Source organism: Lactuca serriola, chromosome 2, assembly GCF_051521515.1.
Source record: "Lactuca serriola cultivar US96UC23 chromosome 2, Lser_US96UC23_V15, whole genome shotgun sequence".
NCBI lineage: Eukaryota > Viridiplantae > Streptophyta > Magnoliopsida > Asterales > Asteraceae > Lactuca > Lactuca serriola.
Window position 1 is genome coordinate 114,319,800 of NC_136409.1, and position 24,415 is coordinate 114,344,214.

Below are 24,415 nucleotides of genomic sequence, written 5' to 3' on the forward strand. Positions count from 1 at the left end.
AAAGTTGCAAGCTTTTTACCTTAGAATGGTTGCAAATGAAGTAGAAATCCCAGATCTAAGTGTTCCACTCCTTCAAGATGAGCTTGGCTTCCTTCCTTCCTTCTTTTAAGGCACCAAAAACACACTTATAAGCTTGAAAAGGCTCATCAAGGTGAAACTAGGGTTGCACAAACGTATGAGAGGGATGAAGACAGTTAAAGTGGGTGAAATGAGGCCATAAGAGTGCTTAAATACGAGTCACACCCTAAAAATTAGGGTTTCCTTATATGGCAAGTACGCCCTGTGTACACTGATGTACGCCTTGAGTAATAGGGCACGCCTTAGTATGCTCAGTGTACACCACGTACGCATGGCGTACTCCTAAGGACAATATTACAAAAATGCCACTAGGGCTCCTTTTGCACACTTTCTTGAACTTAGGGACCAAAATGCAACATAATGAAATTATAGGATTGAAATTAGAAGTATCTTAACATCGGGATGTTACAAAATATAAATTATTTCAAATTTCTAACATGTTAATAATAACTTGAAGGTAAGATTGCATTTTAAGCAAAAATCTTCCACAAAACACTAAATCTAACACTTAATCCTCATAACATTTAAGATTTAAAAGGAATCAAAGCATTAGAAAACTATAATACAAAAGATGGATTGAGGATTGCTACCTTCTTCTTAAGCTTCCATTGATGAATTAAACTCAAACTCTTAAGATATCTTCAAATGATCTTCAATTTAGCCTTCAACCTCTAAAACCGCCATCAAAGGCTTCTCATAAAGCTCTAGATTGTTTGTTATAATCTTTGGCATAACGACGCATTAGCCCCTAAACATCAAGTTTCTCACTTGTCTTCTAAACTTGCTTTTATATAACCAACAAGTTATATTACTTCTACATAAAACCTAAAACCTCAATTTACTATAGTAAGGTAAGGCTAAAATTAAGTTTCTGAGTTTGGAAAAATTTATCCCTCAAACTATAAATTTTCTATTTGACTCAAATTGACTTGGAAATTTTAAATCTATTATTTTTATTTTATTTCCATTTATTATTATTTTATCTGTTATTATTTATTTATAAAAGTTCTCTTAAGGTTAAAAATACTTCTCCCAAAAATGTGGGTGTTATAAATTAGGACAATACAATAATCATATGATGCACGGATAGAAAAAGAAATATTTGGTTATGGTGGATGAGGGGTAAAGTTGAAAATGGAAACTGCGATGTTACAAAGGATTCAAACAATGAGAAGATCATGCTACAAGATGGTATACATAGGACCTGAATATTTTTGACTTTACGCTTCTAGCTTTCATTATCAGTGGTGGCCCTGAGGTGGTGCCGACGGTGCGGTCGCACCAGGCCTTCGATCTTGGAGGCCTCCGATTTTTTGGATGATTTATAGTTATAGTATTGGTATTTTTGTGAAATCTATTTTTATGTTTTATCAATAAATAAAATTAGCCCGGTAACATTTGGTTCCAATTTTAGATGCATTTAAATTATGAAAAAAATCAACAAAAATCAAAATCTAATCATAAATTTAAAATTTATCAACAATTTAAGGAAAGTATCTATATAAAAAAATGCAAATCTGTTTTCTTTATAAATTTTAGACAACGTTTTTATTTTTTATAAACTCACCAAAATTTGAGAAAAAAAATCTGATATATGAAAGTCTCATAGATGAATGTTCTTCTAAAAATGCTACAAGGTCGATGGTTAGAAAGTAGTAATGTGTTCATTTTTTTTTTTTTTTTTTTTAAGTTGTTTATAACAGTTTTATAGATTTATTTGATTACCAATAAGTGAAGACATTATTTTGTGGTAGTGAATTTATGAGATGTTTTTTTAGCAACTTTATGTTTTGAATTAGTGGTAACAAATGTAGGTAATAATATTCACAAGAAATTTTTTATAAGGCGTCACTTTAGTTTTTGCACAAGGTCTCCAAAATGCCAGGATCGGGCCTGTTCATTATCTTCTATCATTTTGGGTGGAATCAAAATTTAGTAAATTAGTTCGATTTTACGTGGCCAACATCTTATTTAATATGTTCCACAATTTTATTTTGGGTGGAATAAAAAATTAGTAAATTAGTTCGATTTAACTTGGCTAACATCTTATATAATATTTTATATAATATGTTCCACCATTTTGATTCTGGTTCCATTCACACTAAATACTTCTTAAAAGATTTGTTATATTCTATCAAACTCCATTTAGTTCAACAATACCAAAGAATACTTAAAAGAATAAACGTGGAGAGAATTTCTAGTCAGATCCACACTACCAAACACTATGTAAAAATAAACTTGAAAAATGCAACTACTATAGAATAAACTTGAATTAAAGTCTAGTTGATCAAAATGTAACTTATTGAAAATTAATACCCTAAAATTGAAAATATAACTGTTATGTGGTAAAGTCGAAAATTTTCATAGTTTGGTGGTTACTTTGTTGATTATTCGATGCTTTACCCTAATGTGCTGCGACCACTACAACAATCCCTTCCGGCTGCATTGCATTACAATACTCCAGTAACGCCGTTCCTCTCATCCTTTTTCTGCTCGCAATCCGAAACCTAAACCCTAATTTGTCGGCGAAATCGTCTTCGCGAACAGTATCTTCGATGGGAGATATTTCGACTGGTGTTGGAGACGATCGGAAAGTGACGAAGCTTCCGATTCCGGGCAAAAGAAACATCCTTATTACCAGTGCCCTTCCTTATGTCAACAACGTTCCTCACCTTGGAAACATCATTGGATGTAAGCACGTTTACTTCAATTTGATGTGTAAATGGTTAATTTTGAACTCGAGTTTGTTTTTGCTACATGTAGGTGTGTTGAGTGCTGATGTGTTTGCTCGATATTGTCGATTGAGGGGATACAACGCGATATACATATGTGGAACTGATGAGTATGGTACAGCTACCGAGACAAAGGCTTTGGAAGAAAACTGTACTCCTAAAGAAATTTGCGACAAGTAATTAAGTTTCTACGTTTCTTGCTATTCGATTTTAAGACGAATCCATAAAATAATTATCAAGAGTAATCGATTTGTGACAATTGACTTAGGATTTTGGTGTTTGAGTAACTGATTTCATTTCTGTCCATTTGGCTGTTATTGTAGGTATCACGCAATTCACAGGGACGTGTATAAATGGTTTAACATAAGTTTTGATGAATTTGGACGAACTTCGTCTCCAGCACAGACTGAAGTTTGCCAAGCAATTTTCAAAAAGTTGCTGGAGAATAATTGGCTTTCTGAGAATACAATGCAGCAGGTTATATTGAACTTGTTCTTATCTAAGCTCGTAAATTAATAATGGATTCCTTAGTCTCAGTAGAAGAGACAACCACTAAATCACGAATCTCCTTTTCACATGCAGCTTTACTGTGATACATGCAATAAGTTTTTAGCAGATCGGCTTGTTGAGGGTAACTGTCCAACACCAGGTTGTAATTATGACTCTGCAAGAGGAGATCAATGTGAAAAATGTGGCAAGCTATTAAATCCAACAGAACTCATCAATCCTAGATGCAAGGTAAATTCATCATTCTCTTGTTTTGTCATTATACTTTGTAAAAAGAACATCGTGTCGTTGTAACTTCTGTTTCTTTTCCCAATTCCCATGTATAAATTATTACCTTTTTTTTTCCTTCTGCAAATAGGTCTGCAAAACAAGCCCTAGAATTCGTGATACAGATCACTTGTTTCTTGAACTCCCTTTGTTGGAAGAGAAACTACGCGAATACATCAGCACCATGTCAGTGGCCGGTGGTTGGAGTCAGAATGCCATTCATGCAACAAATGCATGGCTTAAAGAAGGATTAAGGCAACGGTGTATTACTAGAGATCTGAAGTGGGGTGTCCCTGTCCCTCTTGAGAAATTCAAAGAGAAGGTAAGAAGTTTCTTGTTTTTCTTCTTTACTCATTTCATATATCTGGTTAATGAGTTCATTCTTAGCTGTTTTAAATGGCAATATCCAACCAATCTTTCATGAGTTTTTTTGTTTTGTTTTGTTTTGGTTCTTGCTTCTCACACCACATGTTTTCAGGTTTTCTATGTATGGTTTGATGCACCTATTGGATACGTGTCAATTACTAAATGCTACACACCTGAGTGGGAGAAGTGGTGGAAAAATCCTGAAAATGTGGAGCTATATCAGTTTATGGGAAAGGATAATGTTCCATTTCACACTGTAAGTGTATTTTTTTAAGGTACAATTTCTTCATTATTATTATTCGTAGCTGTCTCTGCAAAACAAGAGTCTTAACTCTTAACCCCTTAAGCCCTTATAGTCATGTAAGGGAATTTTGATCATTGACCTTTTGTAATGTTTTTTGTTTTACATTCCTTTGAAGAAAAGCTATATAGAAATAGTGTTAAAACTTAAAACTATACCTTGTGTCTACACATAATATAGAATTTTCATTTGAAGATTCATTCATTCCATTTAATTTTGTACTACTATTTCTTCTTCCTTCCAATAATGGAGAATCTTCAACCTAGTTATTTCCATGACTCTTTCTTCATATTGTACTTCAAATCTCTCGTGTAAAACGTTTTACTCTTTCTCCATGAGGATCTTGAAATCTTTCTTGTTTCATTTTTACTTTTATATTCAACTTTGAAAAATAATATTCCAGGTAATGTTTCCTTCTACACTTATTGGGACTGAAGAGAACTGGACTATGATGAAAACTATTAGTGTTACAGAGTACTTAAATTATGAAACAGGTTTGCTCTTATTATACTTTTGGCCTTAAATATGTTGCAACTTGCAACAGCATATTGTTAATTAATGTTTGAATTCTATATATAGGTAAATTCTCAAAGAGTAAGGGTGTAGGTGTATTTGGAAATGATGCAAAAGATACAAATATTCCTGTAGAAGTATGGAGATACTATCTGTTAACAAATAGACCTGAGGTATGACATTTCATTTATAATGTTCTTGAAAACTATATTTCTTGCATTTAGGCATTGTTCAATTTGTTTATTGTTTCCCTTTTTCTTTATTTTTATAGGTATCAGACACGTTATTTACATGGGCAGATTTGCAAGCGAAATTAAACAGTGAATTGCTAAATAATTTAGGAAATTTCATAAACCGAGTCTTGAGCTTTATAGCTAAAGAATCAGGTTTAGGATATGGTTCCATTATTCCTGATGCTCCAAATGCAGAATCACATCTTTTAACAAAAACTTTGGGAGATAAAATTGGTGACTATGTTGACCAATATGTAGAGGCCATGGAGAAGGTAACTTAACTGATTACTACTAAAATTTATAATTTTTTATAAAAAAAATTGCGAAATTTGTTTTATATTGATTTTTAAAAATGTTTGTTTAGGTCAAGCTAAAGCAAGGATTGAAACTTGCAATGAGCATTTCTGGTGAGGGGAATGCATATCTTCAAGTAAGTAGTCCACATGGAATTCTGAAAAAGTCCACATTGAATGACCAAAATGCCCCTCGAAATTAATAATTGACCATACAGGAGAGTCAATTCTGGAAACTGTACAAGGAAGACCTCCCATCATGTTCAATAGTCATGAGAACTTCAGTTGGCATAGTCTATCTTCTTGCATGCCTTCTAGAACCTTTTATGCCATCCTTTTCCATTGAGGCAAGTAAATGTAAATCTGTTTCCAATGTGTAAAATACCGTTTTTACCCCTTCAAATAATTCTTTCTATTTGTTTTCTTGATACACAGGTACTCAAGCAGCTCAATTTGCCCCTTCAACTATCTCTCTGTGATGATAAGGGAGATATCAAGAAGGCCAAAACCCCTTGGGAGTTCATTCCTATTGGCCACAAAATCGGGACCCCTGTTCCATTATTTAAGGAATTGGTAATTAGCTAATTATCAATAACAAAATTTCAATATTAAATTATTTCTTTTTAAAAATTTTAGTTGACTTTTTTTTTTTGTGTGTGTGTAGAAAGATGAAGAAGTGGAGTTTTTCAGGAATAAATTTGCTGGCAGTCAAGCTGACCGAGCTGACCGGGCTGTTAAGGAAGAAGCCGAAGCAAAAAAAGTTACAGAAAAGTTGAAGAACACCAAAATTTCAGGTCATTATTTTTTTCCTTGAAAACCCTGAACCCTGAACCTTGAGTTTTTACCCTTGAACCTTGAGTTTTTACCCTTGAACCTTGAGTTTTTACCCTAAACCTTTAACTTTGTGTTTTTACCCTTGAATCCTGAGTTTTTACCTTGAACCCTAAACCCTAAACCTTGAACCCTGAGTTTGAACCCCAGACCTTGAGTTTTTACCCTGAACTTTGAACCCTGAGTTTTTAACATGAACCTTGAGTTTTTATAATCCTGAGTTTTTACCTTAAATCTTAAACCTTGAGTTTTTACCTTGAACTTTGAACCCTGAGTTTTTACCCTATACCCTGAACCCTGAGTTTGAACCTTGAACCTTGAGTTTTTACCCTAAACCTTGAACCCTGAGTTTGAACCTTGAACCTTGAGTTTTTACCCTAAACCTTGAACCTTGAGCTTTTACCCTGAACCCTGAGCTTTTACCCTAAACCTTAAACCTTGAGTTTTTACCCTGAACCTTGAACCCTGAGTTTGAACCCCAGACCTTGAGTTTTTACCCTGAACTTTGAACCCTGAGTTTTTAACATGAACCTTGAGTTTTTATAATCCTGAGTTTTTACCTTAAATCTTAAACCTTGAATTTTTACCTTGAACCTTGAACCCTGAGGTTTTACCCTAAACCTTGAACCCTGAGTTTGAACCCCAGACCTTGAGTTTTTACCTTGAACTTTGAACCCTGAGTTTTTAACATGAACCTTGAGTTTTTATAATCCTGAGTTTTTACCCTAAACCTTGAACCCTGAGTTTTTACCCTAAACCTAGAACCCTGAGTTTTCAACATGAACCTTGAGTTTTTATAATCCTGAGTTTTTACCTTAAATTTTAAACCTTGAGTTTTTACCCTAAACCCTGAGCCCCGAGTTTGAACCTTGAACCTTGAGTTTTTACCCTAAACCTTGAACCCTGAGTTTGAACCTTGAACCTTGAGTTTTTACCCTAAACCTTGAACCTTGAGCCCTTAAACCTTGAGTTTTTACCCTAAACCTTAAACCTTGAGTTTTTACCCTGAGTTTGAACCCCAGACCTTGAGTTTTTACCCTGAACTTTGAACCCTGAGTTTTTAACATGAACCTTGAGTTTTTATAATCCTGAGTTTTTACCTTAAATCTTAAACCTTGAATTTTTACCTTGAACCTTGAACCCTGAGGTTTTACCCTAAACCTTGAACCCTGAGTTTGAACCCCAGACCTTGAGTTTTTACCTTGAACTTTGAACCCTGAGTTTTTAACATGAACCTTGAGTTTTTATAATCCTGAGTTTTTACCCTAAACCTTGAACCCTGAGTTTTTACCCTAAACCTAGAACCCTGAGTTTTTAACATGAACCTTGAGTTTTTATAATCCTGAGTTTTTACCTTAAATTTTAAACCTTGAGTTTTTACCCTAAACCCTGAACCCCGAGTTTGAACCTTGAACCTTGAGTTTTTACCCTAAACCTTGAACCCTGAGTTTGAACCTTGAACCTTGAGTTTTTACCCTAAACCTTGAACCTTGAGCCCTTAAACCTTGAGTTTTTACCCTAAACCCTAAACCTTAAACCTTGAGTTTTTACCCTGAGTTTGAACCCCAGACCTTGAGTTTTTACCCTGAACTTTGAACCCTGAGTTTTTAACATGAACCTTGAGTTTTTATAATCCTGAGTTTTTACCTTAAATCTTAAACCTTGAATTTTTACCTTGAACCTTGAACCCTGAGTATTTACCCTAAACCTTGAACCCTAAGTTTGAACCCCAGACCTTGAGTTTTTACCCTGAACTTTGAACCTTGAGTTTTTATAATCCTGAGTTTTTACCTTAAATCTTAAACCCTGAGTTTTTACCCCAAACCTTGAACCCTGAGTTTGAACCCCGGACCTTGAGTTTTTACCCTGAACTTTGAACCCTGAGTTTTTAACGTGAACCTTGAGTTTTTATAATCCTGAGTTTTTACCTTAAATCTTAAACTTTGAGTTTTTACCTTGAACCCTGAACCCTGAGTTTGAACCTTGAACCTTGAGTTTTTACCCTAAACCTTGAACCCTGAGTTTGAACCTTGAACCTTGAGTTTTTACCCTAAACCTTGAACCTTGAGCTTTTACCCTTGAACTCTGAGTTTTTACCCTAAACCTTAAACCTTGAGTTTTTACCCTGAGTTTGAACCCTAAGTTTGAACCCCAGACCTTGAGTTTTTACCCTGAACTTTGAACCTTGAGTTTTTAACATGAACCTTGAGTTTTTATAATCCTGAGTTTTTACCTTAAATCTTAAACCTTGAGTTTTTACCTTGAACTTTGAACCCTGAGTTTTTACCCTAAACCCTGAACCCTGAGTTTGAACCTTGAACCTTGAGTTTTTACCCTAAACCTTGAACCTTGAGCTTTTACCCTTGAACCCTGAGTTTTTACCCTAAACCTTAAACCCTAAACCTTGAGTGTTTACCCTGAACCTTGAACCCTGAGTTTTTACCATGAACATTGAGTTTTTATCCTGAACCTGAACTTGAACCATTAGTTTTTACCTTAAACCCTAAAGCTTGAGTTTGAACCCTGAAGCTTGAGTTTTTACCCTAAATCCTGAAGCTTGAGTTTTTACCCTAAATCCTGAACCTTGAACCCTGAGTTTTTACCATGAACATTGAGTTTTTATCCTGAACCTGAACTTGAACCATTAGTTTTTACCTTAAACCCTAAAGCTTGAGTTTGAACCCTGAAGCTTGAGTTTTTACCCTAAATCCTGAAGCTTGAGTTTTTACCCTAAATCCTGAAGCTTGAGTTTTTACCCTAAATCCTGAACCTTGAACCCTGAGTTTTTACCATGAACATTGAGTTTTTATCCTGAACCTGAACCTGAACCATTAGTTTTTACCTTAAACCCTGAAGCTTGAGTTTTTACCCTTGAACCCTGAAGCTTGAGTTTTTACCTTAAATCCTGAACCTTGAGTTTTTACCTTGAACCCTGAGTTTTTACCTTGAACCTTGAACCCTGAATTTTTGGTGATAAAAGTAAAAGGGTTGGTTAAAATTTTTATATTTAAAAAAAAATAATTATGTTTGCAGATAAAAGTGGAAAGAAAGAAAAGGGGGAGAAGTCTGGTGTTAGTGAAAAAGCAAAAACAAAGGGAGCTCCTGCTGTGGAAAAGGAAGTAACAATCAGTAGGCTTGACATCCGTGTTGGAGTTATCACAGAAGTCCAGAAGCATCCGGATGCTGATTCTTTATATGTTGAACAAATCGATGTTGGTGAAGAACAACCTAGGACTGTTGTCAGTGGCCTTGTCAAATTTATACCTATCGAACAGATGAAGGTATGTTTGTTTTCTTTTTCTACCACTTAAAATGTCTAAGTTTTTAATATCTATTTTTTTTATACAGAATCGGAAGGTTTGTGTTTTGTGTAACCTAAAGGCAGCAACCATGAGGGGGATCAAGTCACACGCGATGGTTCTTTGTGCTTCCACTAGTGATAAGGTAACATATGATTTTTTTTTTTTTTTGAAGATGTTTGATTGATATTGTTATAAAAAAAAACTTAAATATGTTTAGGTTGAATTGGTTGAGCCACCTGAGGGTGCTGTTGTTGGTGAGAGGGTTAAGTTTTCAGGGTTTGATGGGGAGCCTGATGATGTGTTGAACCCTAAGAAGAAGATTTGGGAGACACTACAAGTGGATTTGCATACAGATAAGGATCTTATAGCTTGCTTTAAAGATCTTCCATTTACAACTTCTGCTGGTGTTTGCAGGGTTTCATCCATATCCAATGGAACAATTCGATGAGCTCATCCTTGCGTATAATATGTTCTCTTTTGCCACAGATTTACCTCAAACCATGTTTGTTACTCTTTATTTTATTTACTTTTCTTTTTTTGACATTTTTACAAGAATGTGGTGTATTAGATGATTGATGCATGACGATTTTGCTTATATAAATTTGACATACTTCAAACTATATTAGCAAGGTTAGTCCATTGAAATGTTTATCCTTTTGCCCATATTTCTTGAGACTACTTAAAAGAAGAAAATGGCTAATGCAACTAGATTAGTGTCATTGAGTTGGTTTAAATAGAATCCAAATGCTAACCTAAATGTAATCAATTTGCTAGCATTCAGATTTAGTGAAAACAATTTCTTCAGCTTTAGTGAAAAATATCGATTGGAAGTTTGAATGATGTTATCCAAATGTGAAGGATAATGTAATACAAAGCAAATACTAAAGAGAAGCATAATCCAAAACAAGTAAAAGAGAATCGAAATGTTTCTGAACATTTTAACATTTGAGTGAAAATGACCTAATCCAAAACAAAATAAGAGAAACTGTATGTATATATATACCCTCCATAAGAAATTTAAAATTGATCAACTTCAAACAAATGACAATTAGAAACTTCAAAGTTGATTACCATTAATCATGATCCATTCATTTCCACAAGTGGACAACCATCCATAACTTGCATTAGTGTGATCCAAACCATCATATCTCCTTACCAATATACATTTACCAAAAACGTACAACCATCTACAACTATCCTACCTAACCTATATCACCTTCACAAACAACTTCCATCATAGACCACTACACATCCTCACCACCACCTTTACTATCACCAACAGACTGCTCTACACTTCCTTGTTCCTACATACCATTCTCCACAACGCCCTTTTCCATCACACTAGGAATTGTCAAAGTCTAGATGAAACAGTCCATATAAAACAATGGTTTATGATTTTTTCGGCCTCTTCATCAACCTTTCTGTAACGTCCCAAAATTTAAGACCAAAAATTTCTTTTAATAAAACATTACTTCAAACAAATTCATCATTCCAAAACATAAAATTGAGTATAAGTTTTCAAAACACATGTTCATTATCAGAGTAAACATTCCCAGGCTGACTAATCTATGGTGTGTGCCATGCGATCACCTCGAGCTCCTCCCTCCGCTACCGGAAGTACCTGAAAACAAAACTGAAAACCGTAAGCACGAAGCTTAGAGAGTTCCCCACCTTACCACATACCACATAATCACATAACATACAGCCAATGATCAGCTAGGAGTTACGGGCCTTGCCCACACTCGGGAAGATACGGGCTCTGCCCACACTTCGCTAGCCGGGAGATACGAGCCTCGCCCATACTTGTGAAGATACGGGCCCTGCCCACACTTCGCTATCTGGGAGATACGGGCCTAGCCCACACTTCCAACCTCGGAGAGATACGGGCCCTGCCCACACTCAACCACTAACCCATAACATACAGGTATCACGCTGACAACAAGTATAAGCAACTCTATCATATTAACGCATATACTCCCAGGCTATTCTGGGGTGCCTGACTACCCGGTACGGCCGTTCTGGGGTGCCGACTACCCGTGTCAAGCCATTCTGGGGTGCTGACTACCCATCGGTCCTAACAACCGATCCTCGGGGACTATTTCACCCCCTCCCTATTGCTACCATCACATATATCATAACATAACATATTATCAGACATATCTGGGGTGTCTGAACTACACTTCGGTCCTAACAACCGAACTCTACTGATGAGTCGTGGAACCCCATCCATGCTCCTACTGGTAGTGAGATACGGGCCCAACCCATACTCACTTTTTCCCTAACTTGGGTCTCACCCCTGATCTGCTGCTAATGAGATGTGGAACACCATCCACACTCTGCAATTGGTGAGACGCAGGACCTCGCTCACACTCACCTCCCTACCAAGCACATACAAGTATCACACAGACAACAAGTATAAACTAACGCATAAGCCATTCCTTGGGCACCCGCCCTCTATCATTGGACCTTGCCCGAATATCATACTAGCATACTGTGCCTAGGGCTTACCCCCGGGTCTTCTACTTATAACTACATGGGCCGACATTGTGGCCGTAGACCCATTCATACAAAGGGAAACTCACCTGCACTGGCTGAACTTGCTGATGATCCCGCTAGCTGCTGCCTGACCACTCACTGAACTCCGGCTCTACAAGCTTCCCGAGCTATCAATATCAATGCAACACTTAGTATAACTGACCCATGACAGTCAACCAAGCCAACCCTAGTCCAGGTCAAAGTCCTGGTCAAAGTCAACCTTCCAGGTCAACCCTACTCGCCGAGTCCACCTATTGACTCGCCGAGTTCTTATGCTCAAAGTCCTTCTAATCGCGACTTGACTCGCCGAGTCCACCGACTCAAATCCTGACCTGATCAACTCATTGAGTCCTGGCTCGACTCGCTGACTCGAGTCTTCACTCGAAGGGTTTGGGACCACACGACCCGACTCGTCGAGTCCACGAACAGACTCGCCGAGCACAAGGGAATCTCCAACCAACTCGCCGAGTTGTTCATCCAACTCGCCGAGTTCATCCCCATCTTCATCCGACTCGACGAGCTGTTCATCCCACTCGTCGAGTTCCTCCACATCTTCAAGCTACTCGCCGAGTCCACTCGAAGGACTCGCCGAGTCTATTCGGTTCCACAAACATGCAGAGAACTTTCAAGGCATGCAGGGACTCTAAACCATAGATCTACCCTTCCCAAGCCTACTCCTCACGTAAAGTTGCAAACTTTACGTGTAGAGAAAGAGATCTAGGCAAAATGCACCATAAACTAAGGTTTAAGACCAAGGGGCTCCATAATCCACTCCATGACTGATACTTTACGGGATTCTAAACCACCACAAGCATGGATCTGAGGTAGCAACCTCAGATCTGGACCTCAAGCTCGAGATTGATCTTAAACATGGCTTAAAAGCCCCAAAACTCATAACCAAGGAAAAATCTGGAGGAGAGAAACGAATTAATACCTTCAAATGCTCTAAAATGATCCCTAAACTTCGGATCCAAAGCCACTCCTTGATGCTTCAAAGATTCCCACTTCTTCTTCTTCCTTTAAATCCCTCAAAAATGGCCAAAAGCTTGAATGAGCACAATGGGGGCTTAGGGTGCGGCGTTCTGGGTGTGAGAGACAGTAAAGGAGCCCTAGGAAGGAGAATGAGGCGATTAAATAGGCTCCAAGCCCTGGATTTAGGGTTTTCCTCGCACAGACCCTACTCGCCGAGTCGCCTTGGCCGACTCGCCGAGTTGGTCACTTAATCCTCGACGCGGATCCCGTTCGGACTCGCCGAGTTCCTCCTTGGACTCGCCGAGTCCCTCCTAAATTTAGGGTTTCCTTTACATGCTTGGCTTTCCAAACTCTTGGGTGTTACACTTTCCTCCATACACCACAATGTATAGGGAAATGCCAACCTCAACATCAAAATGAATTACTAGCCTCAGTATCATAATGAACTCCATCTTCATCAAGTAGGCCATTATTGAGGTTGTCTTCATCGTCTAGTACTAGGAAGCATGAACATCTCATTGATTTTGAAGGCTTTGTACGAAAAATAAAAATGGACCCTTATCTGATTTCGTGTGTATGTATGCGTGTGAGTTTAGGGTTCATGAATGTGTGTATGTGTTCTTCAACTCTTGATTTCGACTTTAGATCAAGAAACCCTTCATCAGATTTGATTTCGACTTTAAAACAAGAAACTCCAAAAAGATTGATAGCAAACCCATTGCCAACAAAAAGGTTAAAGCATTTTCATAGCATTATGTCATGGTAACAATCTAAAGCAACCATTAGAGCTCCGATTGAAGCTAGAAAGAGAGCATCAAATTTTCATATATATAGATTTTTCACATACCACTAAAGCTATCATAAAAAAGGAAAATGCCAAGGGCAAATATGTCTTTATAAAAAGTTTTGAAAATTTTGGAGCACGCTTGCAATAAAATCAAACTTTTAGACCACTGGCAGAAGTCTAAACCATATTAACGAGTTGTGACATAACACAAAGATCATTCTTGCAATTTTGTCCATTTAGTAACATTTCATTTTGCCTTATGATTATATTTGTTTAATTAATTAATCTATTTAATGAAACATATAAAATAAAAATAAAAATGTTTTTATAGAAGCTTTTATCAATAAATAATAATTTTAAAAACTTTCAAAATAACATAGATATCAAAGACTAAAAGTCAATGACCTGGAGCCTAGTTGGGAAGAGACATGAGTTTTATACCCATATGCTGTTGCAGGTTGGGAGTTTGATCCCCGCAAGCTCTCTTTAAAATTGATAAAAATGTTTAATCTCCTCATATGAGAATTTCTCCATGGAATCCCTAAGCGGTTGTATCTGCTTTATTCGGATCTCGGGGTCTTCATTGAAATAATGCGAAGGGGTTTCCGTTGAGACATGTTGTCGTCCAAAAAAAAAGACTAAAAAAAGTGTCAAGTCAACATTTTTTATATCTTTTTAGTTATTTAAATATAATGTTATTTTTGAAAATAAATTTATGCTTAAACATTAACAACTTATGACGGGTATTTATATAACATGAGAAAAATAGGTTGTCCACTACCCCGTTGGCTCTCCTCTATTGTAACGTTTGGGGGATAAGACTCATCTTTGGCGATATACTAAACAGCCTCTTTTTGAAACTGCATCACACATCCCTCTTCTGATCAACTCTTGATTGAAACCCTAAGATTTGTACTTGTGGTCTCCCGGAGGGTGTCCAAATGTTACTAGGTGAGCCTTCACCAAGGTGTAGGTTTATAAATAATTAATTTAAAAAAAAATCAAAAAATTAACCATGGAAGTAAGTTTATGCAACATATTTTTATGAAATAAAGCTAAATGGAAACTCACATGAACAAATTTTGTTCCATTGACACCCATTATTGTGAATCAGTATGAAATTAGAACCTACTTCATAATTCCAAGGCACAATGTGAAAACCATACCAACTCTGTTTCATTTTTAACGAATTTAATTGATCAACAATAAACCCTAATGAGCTCAACAGAACTTTTCATATGTGAATCAATACGACTGAAAGGCCTTCAAGAAACTAAAACGCAATTCTAGTCTTATTCCAGGGTCCAAATGTCATCTTCAAGTCTACATCGCAGGTTTTAACAAGAGGCAAAAAAACAGAGAGATTCAATCTACCAAAAGAATCGGAGTTTGTAAGCACGATTCATAGGGGAGTACTATCTAAAATTGCATTTGATATCTTTTTCTCGAGTTCAACTTCATCAATCCATATGGAACTTTGACGACGCAGTAACTCATTCTTCTCTTTCTTCTTCTCCATGATCTTCTTCTCTCTCATCTTGTGGTATTCAAGCTTCTCGGCTCTTTCTTTCAGCTGCACCCACAAATTTCAATATAAGGAACATATACTACAGGGCCTTAAGCATTCAAACAAGGGTTAAATCAAATGGAGTAACAACCTATATGTCATGGATGATATAAACTATGCTACCAATGGAACCCTAAATCGTAATTGTATGAGTAGGATAAGAGTACCAATTCCTGATTAGTAACAACAATTTGTGTTCATTTAATTTACCAAATCCAACTTTAACTTTGTGGTGAACCCTAGGTGATACTTGATGCGAGGATAACTGGGTGAACGATGGTAATCCACAGAATGAAAAGGAGAAAACTGGTGAAATTGAAATGTTCTACCATTAATGGAAGGAAATTCGACGTACCAGAGTTTGCCGGAACTCCTCCTCAGCAACCTGACGTTCGGCGGCTTTAGCCTTTTTCTCGGCGGTTTTAGCGGCTCTACGCTCTTCACTTTCAATCCTCAGAGCTTCCTTCTTGATCTCATCTTTCCTCTGTTTCTCAAGCCTCTGAAGCTCCATTTCATGGATGTACTCCTTGCGAACGGCTTTAACCTTTTTCGCATAGTCACGACGGAGCTGATCGAGCTTCGCTTGAGCCTCCTTTGGATCCTTCGGTGGTTTCCAGCTGTTGAGATAATGATTGGGGGAAAGATATTCTTGGTTGCGTTGGTGGTCATTGTGATGAGAAGGCGCAGTGGTGGAGGAGACAGATCGGCGGTGGACAGTAAATATGGTCCTCAGTGTCGGAGAACGGAGGAGCAACCGTGGGCTCGCCATTGACGTCGGCTATGGTGAGGGTTTTGGAGATCTTCGTATGTAAAGTTCTTCTAGCAATTTTACTTTCTAATACATAACTTTCATATATTCCATTTTGGCCCCAGAAGTTTCTAACCTTTTACTTTCGACACGAATTTCACACTCCCTATTTCTCCAACCTCCGCCACTGCAATTCATTTGATGATTCCCTCCCAGTTCTTCTAAATTCTTCACTCAAAAATCTCGTCATCATCAACCATAACAAGATCCACCTTCCACCATCAAATCTCTCTGTTTCTTAACTGAAACCAAAGTTCGATCTCGGTATTCCACTGGTCTCTGTAAATGAGGAGGTATATCAATCACAAAACACACATTGATCTGTTCGTCTGTGCGTCTGATTTCTCGTATCTGATATTACCGGATTTGGATCTTACCGGTGTATTTACAGGCCCGGAGAAGGAACGACGCTCAAAAGATTGCATCATAACCGACACCAGCTGAAGCAAGTTAAAGGACTGTTCGGAAAACTCGTAGTTGCAGCTATCTTACTCATTGCTCCGACTCTCTACTTCGTATACTTCTTCAACACTAGTTCATCATCATCATCGGACTTTCCATCTGAGGTCACTTCTTAACAATTCCTTTTCGCTCAGTACTTACTTTTGCGTTGAATTCTTCGTTTGCTTAATTATACTTGGTTATGAATCTGTGCTCCTGCACGAATCGTTATGCAAATCGAGATGTCATAACCTGTTTGCAAGAAGTTGATTAGTTTTTTCAACAACCATTTCTATAGCTTATGGACTTTTAACTCCATTTTTACGCAGATTGATGTTCAAAAACTCTGGGATACTGCTGATTCTGGTGGTTGGATACCATCATCTGCTCCAAGATCTGACTGGCCTCGTATGTACTTTTGGTGTTCTTGATCTGTTTCCATCTTACCCTACTGTTCTTGAATCTTGATAGTCTGTATTGATCTTTGATTCTTATTTTCAAACATCCATAGCTCCTCCAAATGAGAGTAATGGGTATCTGCGTGTCCGTTGTAATGGGGGTCTGAATCAGCAGAGAACAGCTGTATGTTTCTTATAATGTTGACCATTTATATTCCTCTTTTTTCACATTTTTAGTGTTCTTTTGAGGTGATAATTAAATTAGTTGTTGATACATTGATATTCTATATTTACTATGACATTGTAATTGAGGATGCAACTTTGTGTAGATCTGTAATGCAGTTCTTGCTGCCCGAATTATGAATGCTACCCTTGTGCTGCCCGAGTTGGATGCAAATGCCTATTGGCATGATGACAGGTATCTTAAATAATGTCTTTGTTGCATTTAATCCTTAGAACATTGTGTCACTGTAACATTTGAATTACTCTTTCAGTGGTTTCCAGGGTATCTATGATGTTGATCATTTCATCAAGTCATTACAACATGATGTACAAATTGTAAAAAGCATTCCAGAAATCAAGAAGAATGGAAAGACAAAGAAGATAAAAGCTTTTCAGGCATGTTTTCAAACTACTTAAACTTCCATGATATTCATGATACTAGTAAACATGGTTAAATGTTGTAATATGAAGAAATAAAAGTGCATTGCTATTTCTTTCCTTATTGTAGCTTCGGCCACCAAGAGATGCTCCTATCCATTGGTATACAACAGTTGCTTTGGAGAAAATGAAGGAGCATGGTGCAATTTATCTCACTCCTTTCTCCCATAGATTAGCAGAAGAGATTGATAACCCTGAATATCAACGGTTAAGATGCAGGGTCAATTATCATGCCCTAATTTTTAAGCCACATATCATGGAATTAAGTCACAAAATAGTTGATAAACTTCAGTCACAAGGTCATTTCATGTCAATCCATCTTCGATTTGAAATGGATATGCTCTCGTTTGCAGGGTAAGTTTAAGTTACCATTACTTTTCTTGTAATTAATTTATGGTAATATGTTTATAGGAAATCTCCAATAAAGTCCCAATATTTTGGGACAATTTACGGTTCAATCCCAAATTAATTTTTGTTTACAAAAAAAGACAGATTACCAGCTAAAACTTCAGAATAACCCTTTTTGGCCGGTTTCATGAATTTAACCAGTATTCAGTCCTTTTTCGTTAATTGGTTAAAATATTGAGACATTTCTAAAGATTACGTTATTTTTTACCAATAACAAAAATATTGAGACTTTTTTTAAGATTACCCTTGAACTAATCTATATTATTACGTTATTTTTTACCAATAACCACAATATTGAGACTTTTTTGAAAACTAATTTTGTTTATTGGTAAAAAATAACATAATCTTCAGAAAAGTCCCAATATTTTGAAAAATTAACGAAAAAAGACAGGATACCGGTTAAATTTACGAAACCGGCCAAAAAGGGTTATTCCGAAGTTTTAGCCGGTAATCTATCTTTTTTTGTAAACAAAAATTAATTTGGGATTAAAGTGTAAACTGACCCAAAATATTGTGACTTTATTGGAGATTTCCCTATGTTTATTATGTGTGTTTTTGATTATTTATTTATGTGGTAGGTGTTTTGATATATTTTCCCCCGAAGAGCAAAAGATATTGAAAAAATATCGTGGTGAAAATTTTGCTGAAAAGAAACTAATTTATAGTGAAAGGAGGGCTATTGGAAAATGTCCATTAACTCCTGAAGAGGTACCTTTAATATAATCAACTAGTTTTTACCAAACGCTATTACTTTATCAACCAGCTAACTTTTCACTTTTCAGCCAGTCTGCCAAACACAGTGTTTTAACTTTTATATAATTCACAGGTGGGCTTGATATTACGCGCAATGGGGTTCAACTCCTCGACCCGAATATACCTAGCCGCCGGTGAACTATTCGGCGGTGAGCGGTTCATGAACCCGTTTCGGTCCATATTCCCTCTCCTCGAAAACCACACCAGTGTGGACCCCACCACCGACCTTAAATCCAATGCTCAGGGCTTAATCGGTTCAGCTGTTGATTACATGGTCTGTCTGTTATCAGACATTTTCATGCCAACGTATGATGGCCCAAGCAACTTTGCCAATAACCTTTTGGGCCATCGCCTCTACTTGGGCTTCCGGACCGCGATTAGGCCCGATAGAAAAGGCCTTGCTCCGGTTTTTATCGATCGGGAAAAGGGTCGGGTTGATGGGTTTGAAGAAGCGGTTAGACGGGTTATGATGAGGACTAGTTTTGGTGGGCCCCATAAGCGCGTGTCACCCGAGTCTTTTTATACGAATTCTTGGCCCGAGTGTTTTTGTCAAAAGTTGGGTGTAAATCCGGCTCATAGATGTCCGAATGATATGATGTAGGTAGGGTTTTGAGAAATGAGAGTTATTAGTATTTTAGGTTTGATTCTTTCTTGACATGGTTACATTTGTATTTAAGTCTATAAATATACTTTGATTTTGGAGTCTTGTAAAAGCAATGTTGTTTGTGTAATAACTACTGACCCGAACCCGATTAAGACGAATAGAATCGGGTCTAAAATTGGAATCGGGTTTATAGGTCGATCCGAATAACATGCAACATATATAGGGTTGGGTTCAGGTATATATCATTGCATTATTTATCATTAAACTAAGCTATTGGACTACCCAAAGACTTGAAAAAACACAGCTGTTAGAAGCAAACAGATTTGGTTGCTTGGGGCAGGGGTAAAAATGGAAACATAGAAAAAAACAGGAAAAATTCTTTGGGGGAGGGCTGTCACACGAAAGGAAAACAGAAATCGGAGATGGCCATTTTGCCCTTGGTTTGGGTCTTGAACATACCAGACTTGAAATATGACTTAAAACATGTTAAAAATGGAACAAAATGCAAAACAGATAATATAACTTGTTAAAGTGACATAATGTCATTACATTTCAATAACAAAATAATAGGAATACTAGATTCCAAATATCAAAAATCATCACAAAAAACTAGAGTTTTGTCCCATTTCGACTACTAAATCTAGTATTCAAAATTAACAGGGTTGTCCTACGTAGATCCACCTCCATCCTTATTTAGATGCCGTTTCTTGGTTTGAGCTTTGCACGATACATCAATTTCTATCTGGATAATAGGTACATCAATTTCTATCCCGTCAACCATATGAGATTGATGTTCTAAATTAGCTACAAAAGTTATGAAAGAATTAAATTTAATATACGCATAGAATACATATAGATAAAATCATTTCTTACCATTTTCAATATCAAATTGCGTTTCAGACACTCCATCGTATCAAATTATTTCTTACCATTTTCAATATCCAATTGAGTTTTTGGGCTCTCGCAAGCTAAGCAATTACCGCGGTAAAAAATATAATAGCGGTCATCTGCCGCTATTTGAAATCGCGGTTCTCACGGCGGTATAACGGTGATATAGCGTTTTTATATTATTTAGAATTTATATATATATATATATATATATATATATATATATATATATATATATATATATATATATATATATATATTAGAGTATTAATCAGTAAATCGTACTTCGAAGTTCAACCCAATCCAGTTAAGTAGTTAATCAGTAAATCATAATTCACATATCATATTTAGTTAATCATACTTCACATATCATAATTAGTTAATCATATTTTACAGATCAGTTACCAATGTCACAATTAATCATACTTTAACACAATCAACAAGAAAACATATGAAATACTTACTATTTTATCATATTTTAACACAATTATAGTTACCAAGTAAAATTATTAAGTAATTTGATAGTTAATCATAATGTAGTACTTCAAGTTTTCAACACAATTAGCAAGACAACACATACAAGGTTTCAATGGAAGTTATGACAGTAACAAAGTTACAATTTTATTTAATGGAATTACACAAAAGTTTTGGTTTGGGCTAAGAAAAACAATTTTATTCAATGGAATGACAGAAAAAAACATTTTTTTATGTAAAATTTCTCAAAAATGGAATTTATTCAAATAGCGATTATAGCGCCGCTATAGCGGTGACCATAATCGCGGTAAATAGCGGCGCTAATAGCGCCACCGCTATTTTGAAATAGCGTTTCTTTATCTCCGCTAACCGCTATAGCGCCGCTATTGACTACATAGCTCGTAAGTGTGGTTCCATTTTATTCCAAGGTATCCTAGTGTTACATACAAGAAATTGGTCCCTAATTTTCTAATCTTTGTCCTCTCCATTGTTAAACTCTTCATCAGGCAATTTCACCAAATCATTCAAAGAAGGATCACATATTATATTGTCCATTGAAGAAGCAACATATTATTCTTCATCTGATCCATTCAAACCCTCCATATAAACTTCAACTTCACGATTTGAAGTTGAAGTCATAGTTGTTGGTTAAAGTTTCCTTAAACGATCAATGCAAACAACAAAATCCTCTATTATAATAAAACAATACAATTATGCCATGTGGCAGTTGCTAAGCCCCTCCCAAGCTACTTTTCCCGCTCAAAGTTTCCAAGTGAAGTTCCGATAATGCCCTTTGTGCCTTTTAGTACCCCATCCGCCTTCATTCTCGCTCTTCATTGGAAACAATTAAGAGTTTCCAACTACTGTGCAATAAATCAGCACCCAAATCACGGATATTGTTGAAGATAATCGTTTCCAAAATTATTTATCAATTTCTTTATGTATATGATTATAGTTATATACCCATTCATTTTAACCCTAATTTTGTTGTTAGAAATTGAGCAGAGCCTTGAATCAATATCTTAATTGATTACTAACTAGAGATCTCATTCATTCGGCAATCGTATTGCCGCCGTCGCTCCCATACCCTGAGAGATTTAACAGGTGCAATTTTTTTATTTGCAGTGGGGGTTGTGGTTCAAGGCATCTCATCTACGTCTTTACTATAAAGATTTGAGATTTAATTCACATAGATGTAGTGTATCTCTTTGCTGGAAATTAAAAAAAGGTAAGACAAACGTTCGATTCGACCTAAATAGATGCAATACTATGTAAACTTAGGTCATGATGGTACCAATGGTTTTCCAGTTATCCAGTATCTACATAGGGGATGTAGATCTGTATGGGGTTGTGCTTCAAAGTACTTGCAGTAGGTCACATATTGTGACAACCCAAAAATTTACATTCAATGAAACCAACCACGTCAATAGAAGCCAAGTCTGTTTCTGCTAACTTTCAAACTTTTGGGATAAGTTTGAGCAATTCAGGATTTACACTTAAGGAGATATCAGGAGAGAGGTTGGACTTGGTTTTGTGCAACTCTGTTATTCCAAAACTCTATGATATTAGAGTTCATTCCGGGAATAAAATATTTTCTGCCAAAAATCCCAGGACTATATATAGGATTCTGAACCAAATTATTCATTAGTTACATTTCCAACTAGAGAAAAGCCGAATTCTCTCTCAAGGATCTTCGGACTTTTGTTCCGGAAAGTGAGTACTTCTATCTAGTGTTGTTTTAAAGCTTCATATATGCTTAACACACTAGAAATCATAGGAAAACACCAAGATATGTGAGTTTACCGCCCAAGAACACCTTGGGGAGTAAACTCCATTTTAAGGGCCAAAGTGTGCCCAATGCCCCCTAGACCTTGGAAACCAAACATGGGACAAACCTTGACATGTTTAGGCATCAAAATCATTTAAAATCAAGGACTAAAAGTGATTTCACGGCCAAGGAAGTTCTTGGGCCGTGAACTCCATTTTAGGGTGTCAAAATGCCCTAAATGCCACCCTTAAGCCAAGAGACTAGCATAGCTTTTTTCCATGATGTGTCTAGGACCCAAAACAACCAAAATACCAACACCCACAAGTGTTTACGGCCACAAACACATGACCAAATGGTCTATGGGCTGAAAACTCAAGTGAGGGGTGTTTTGATGCCACAAACACTTCCAAGGGCTTAGGCATGAATTTAGAATGCTTCCTTATGACCTTTAAGACCCTCATAAACATATTTGGCCATGAGTTTACGGTAGTAAACTCATTTGGACCGTGAACACCTCAAAAACTCCAAAGAAGGTGGTATTTCTCACCCTAGGCTAGAGCTAATGTCCCTAAATAATTCCCTAGACTTCAAACATGCACTAACCCATGAGTAACCATGAGTTTACGGCCGTAAACTCCCTTGGGCCGTGAACTCATGGTAGTAAACTCATATAAGTGCCTTTATAACCTCCTAGGTTGAATCACATGTGTAACATCCCCATCTGGCACGTATCACAATATTGTCCGCTTTGGGCCACTCGGCACGAGGACTTCCCAGGGGGTCACCCATCCTGGTACTACTCCCGCCCGAGCACGCTTAACTGCAGAGTTCTTATGGGATCTGCTGCCCTCACGGCTTTAAAACGCGTTGTGACAAGTAAGGTATCCACACCCCTTATAAGGAGTGTTTAGTTCCCCTTCCAAGCCGATGTGGGATCAGATCTAACCCACTTTCACCCCCCATTATAGGGTTCGACGTCCCCGTCGAACACATCGACCCGTGCCCTAGCTCTGATACCATTTGTAACATCCCCATCTGGCACGTATCACAATATTGTCCGCTTTGGGCCACTCGGCACGAGGACTTCCCAGGGGGTCACCCATCCTGGTACTACTCCCGCCCGAGCACACTTAACTGCAGAGTTCTTATGGGATCTGCTGCCCTCACGACTTTAAAACGCGTTGTGTTAGGGAAGGTATCCACACCCCTTTATAAGGAAATGTTTCGTTCTCCTTCCAAGCCGATGTGGGATCAGATCTAACCCACTTGGTGAAAGTGGGTTAGATCTGATCTGATCCCACATCGGCTTGGAAGTGGGTTAGATCTGATCCCTGGTTATTCATGGTAACTTCATCTTCTTCACTCATCCAACCATCTTTTTCTATATTCATTTCTTCTTCACTCATCCACCTTATGCTTAACTTCGACTTCTGGTTCTCATTTATTCATTTTTAATCGATTGTTACTGATTTCTTTTTACTAATTTGTGCCCTAATCTTCCAATATGTTGATGTAATAATTTACACTGTTATGATCAGTGGGTATTGTAGCGTTGGTGAGATCAATAAAGCATTCAATGTGTTCGATAAAATGCATGCAGCACCTGATATCGTAACATACAACACAATTTTGTTTTTTTGTGTGACAAAAGCAGGACAAAAGACAAATAAAGAGGCCGAACCTACTTCTCCATCGCCATCACCATCACCATCACCATCTCCATAACCGGCTTCTGTTATTTCTCCCGTCTGTCACACACACATACACACTCGACATGTTCGTACGTTGACTTCCCTTTCTCTATTGCCGCCACCACTACTCTCCTTCCCCACCCATGTTTTCCTTCTCTGCTACTCGCTTCGTCTCTCTTCCGGTTGATTAAGAATAAGTGAGTTACAATGTATGTTTTTTTATTTATTTTCTCATTTT

The 24,415-nt window shown here is 37.1% G+C and overlaps 3 protein-coding genes and 1 pseudogene across 3 annotated transcripts; 2 read left to right on the plus strand and 2 right to left on the minus strand.

Annotated features, from left to right (window-relative positions):
- Nucleotides 1-2,477: 2,477 nt before the first annotated feature.
- LOC145086650 (methionine-tRNA ligase, putative / methionyl-tRNA synthetase, putative / MetRS) lies at nt 2,478-10,043 on the plus strand. The gene is made up of 16 exons (XM_079024469.1): nt 2,478-2,769; nt 2,842-2,986; nt 3,134-3,287; nt 3,393-3,548; nt 3,676-3,906; nt 4,063-4,206; nt 4,655-4,745; nt 4,831-4,937; nt 5,036-5,269; nt 5,362-5,427; nt 5,509-5,637; nt 5,726-5,863; nt 5,955-6,084; nt 9,155-9,402; nt 9,470-9,565; nt 9,641-10,043. The coding sequence occupies exons 1-16, from the start codon at nt 2,634-2,636 to the stop codon at nt 9,869-9,871; spliced, it is 2,436 nt and encodes an 811-aa protein (XP_078880595.1). The 5' UTR covers nt 2,478-2,633; the 3' UTR covers nt 9,872-10,043.
- Nucleotides 10,044-14,987: 4,944 nt separating this feature from the next.
- On the minus strand, nt 14,988-16,099 carry LOC145086652 (uncharacterized). Its single transcript, XM_079024471.1, has 2 exons — nt 15,640-16,099; nt 14,988-15,290 (listed from the first exon to the last, which is right to left on the minus strand). The coding sequence occupies exons 1-2, from the start codon at nt 16,051-16,053 to the stop codon at nt 15,120-15,122; spliced, it is 585 nt and encodes a 194-aa protein (XP_078880597.1). The 5' UTR covers nt 16,054-16,099; the 3' UTR covers nt 14,988-15,119.
- Nucleotides 16,100-16,225: 126 nt separating this feature from the next.
- LOC145086651 (O-fucosyltransferase 1-like) lies at nt 16,226-19,465 on the plus strand. Its single transcript, XM_079024470.1, has 9 exons — nt 16,226-16,385; nt 16,484-16,658; nt 16,863-16,941; nt 17,045-17,115; nt 17,261-17,349; nt 17,426-17,549; nt 17,662-17,945; nt 18,578-18,707; nt 18,826-19,465. The coding sequence occupies exons 1-9, from the start codon at nt 16,378-16,380 to the stop codon at nt 19,351-19,353; spliced, it is 1,488 nt and encodes a 495-aa protein (XP_078880596.1). The 5' UTR covers nt 16,226-16,377; the 3' UTR covers nt 19,354-19,465.
- Nucleotides 19,466-23,238: 3,773 nt separating this feature from the next.
- Nucleotides 23,239-23,366, minus strand: LOC145091027 (5S ribosomal RNA; annotated as a pseudogene).
- Nucleotides 23,367-24,415: the final 1,049 nt, after the last annotated feature.

Coding starts and splice junctions, on each gene's coding strand:
- LOC145086652 (XM_079024471.1), bottom strand. CDS start 16,053: ATGGCGAGCCCACGGTTGCTCCTCCGTTCTCCGACACTGAGGACCATA. Junction 15,291..15,639: donor AGGAGTTCCGGCAAACTCTG/GTACGTCGAATT, acceptor TTGTGGGTGCAG/CTGAAAGAAAGAGCCGAGAA.
- LOC145086650 (XM_079024469.1), top strand. CDS start 2,634: ATGGGAGATATTTCGACTGGTGTTGGAGACGATCGGAAAGTGACGAAG. Junction 4,746..4,830: donor GTACTTAAATTATGAAACAG/GTTTGCTCTTAT, acceptor TTCTATATATAG/GTAAATTCTCAAAGAGTAAG. Junction 6,085..9,154: donor GAAGAACACCAAAATTTCAG/GTCATTATTTTT, acceptor TTATGTTTGCAG/ATAAAAGTGGAAAGAAAGAA.
- LOC145086651 (XM_079024470.1), top strand. Junction 17,946..18,577: donor GATATGCTCTCGTTTGCAGG/GTAAGTTTAAGT, acceptor TTTATGTGGTAG/GTGTTTTGATATATTTTCCC. Junction 18,708..18,825: donor GTCCATTAACTCCTGAAGAG/GTACCTTTAATA, acceptor TATAATTCACAG/GTGGGCTTGATATTACGCGC.